The sequence below is a fragment of the Oratosquilla oratoria genome, chromosome 23, assembly GCF_046742065.1.
Source record: "Oratosquilla oratoria isolate Oo_2021 chromosome 23, ASM4674206v1, whole genome shotgun sequence".
Classification (NCBI taxonomy): domain Eukaryota; kingdom Metazoa; phylum Arthropoda; class Malacostraca; order Stomatopoda; family Squillidae; genus Oratosquilla; species Oratosquilla oratoria.
In genome coordinates this window covers 26,510,620-26,512,227 of record NC_134799.1, presented here as the reverse complement: position 1 = coordinate 26,512,227, position 1,608 = coordinate 26,510,620, and the positions used below count along the sequence as shown (strand labels likewise).

The following is a 1,608-nucleotide window of genomic DNA, read 5'->3' as shown; positions in this document are numbered from 1 at the left end:
CGAAAGACATCTCGTGGACCCTGTGAATCAGGCTTCAGTAGGAGACCACTGGACCACCCTTAGATACGCCATGACCCGGGCAGCGGAGGAAACAATAGGTTTTGCCAGGAAAAAGCACCTGGATTGGTTCGATTTGAATGACGAAACCATCTCTCTTCTCATTGAAACCAAACGTCAGACACGACTAACCATGGAGAACCAACCTACAGCTGAAAATAAAAGAACACATAAACAAGCTTAGCAGACTGTCAAAAAGGGATTCGTGAAGCTCAAAACACTTGATGGTAAAGAAAAGCTGCAGAAATTTAAAAATACTCTAACCAACGAGACCTACGCATCTTCTATGTATCTACCAAAGAGATCTTCGGCCCCATAAGATCATCAGTGGGCGAGTTAAAGGACGTGGATGGAGTCACAACTATATTCGACAGTGAGGGCATCCTATTACGATGGGGGGACTCATTTTGAGAAGCTTCTCAATGACCAAGCCAACACTCCCAACGATCTCCTGCGTATGACCCCACAGCATCCCGCCCGTTACTGGATGTCATAACCACCTTCCACCCAAGACTTCAACAGGGTTTTAGTACGCATGAAGCCCGGCAAACGCCCCAGGACCCGACAACATCCCATTGGAGCTCCTTACTCACGGTGGCCCTGAGCTGAAAAACAGACTTATGCTCCTAATTCTGAAAATATGGGAGACAAAAACCCTCCCCAGTGACTACCCCAATGCAAACATCATCACGATCTTCAAAAAAGGAGACCGAGAGAATTGTAGCAACTACCGCGGTATCTCGCTACTAAGCATAGCAAGCAAGATCTTTGCCCGGATTCTACTTGACCGTCTCTTTATCCTTGCGGAAGATGAGTTACCTGAGTCCCAACGCGTATTTCTACCTTCCCGCGGGACTATAGATATGATTTTCTGTGCCCGACAACTTCAAGAGAAGAGCCTTGAACAACAACAGCAATTATTGTTTATCTTCTTTGACCTAAAAAAAGGCCTTCGACAAAGTTCCTAGTCCTGTTATGTGGGTAGTCCTTGCCAGGTTCGGATGCCCACTAGACTTTGTTTTTCTAATACGCACCCTCCATGACGGAATGGTCGGTAGAGTTTGCCACCAAAACTCACTCTCTAGCCCATTCCTTATCAATGGCGGCTTCAAACAGGGATGTGTGCTGGCTCCAACGTGATTCTCCCTATACACTTCATCCACAATTGACCTACGGTTCCGCCTGGATGGAGGGGCTTTCAATCTCGCCAGACTACGCGCCAGAACAAAGGCCACCTTGACCTCAGTACGAGAACTGCAGTATGTTGACGACAATGCCACTCCAGGTCAGACTGCACAGGACCTCCAAAGAACAGCCGATATCTACAATACTGCATATGAACGTTTTGGGATGCATGTAAACACTGAAAAGACCAAGGCTCTCATCCAACACCCACCTGGTCAGATACTCGGAAACGCCGACGTTACTATCAATGAACACCGACTAGAAGAAGTGGAACAATTTTCCTACCTGGGGAATATTTTAACATCTACTTCCACATACAATAGGCTTATGGAAAATGAGATCAGGGCAGCCCATTTCGCCTATGGT

The 1,608-nt window shown here is 46.9% G+C and overlaps 1 protein-coding gene across 1 annotated transcript in view; it reads left to right on the top strand.

Annotated features, from left to right (window-relative positions):
* Positions 1–406: 406 nt before the first annotated feature.
* Positions 407–1,608, top strand: part of LOC143037754 (uncharacterized) — a 1,346-nt gene continuing 144 nt past the window's right edge. Inside the window, exons 1-3 of the mRNA XM_076206306.1 lie at positions 407–512; positions 616–979; positions 1,269–1,608. The exon at positions 1,269–1,608 is cut by the window's right edge and continues 144 nt beyond it. Coding sequence (XP_076062421.1) covers positions 407–512; positions 616–979; positions 1,269–1,608 — 810 coding nt within the window. The remainder of the gene's footprint in view (positions 513–615; positions 980–1,268) is intronic.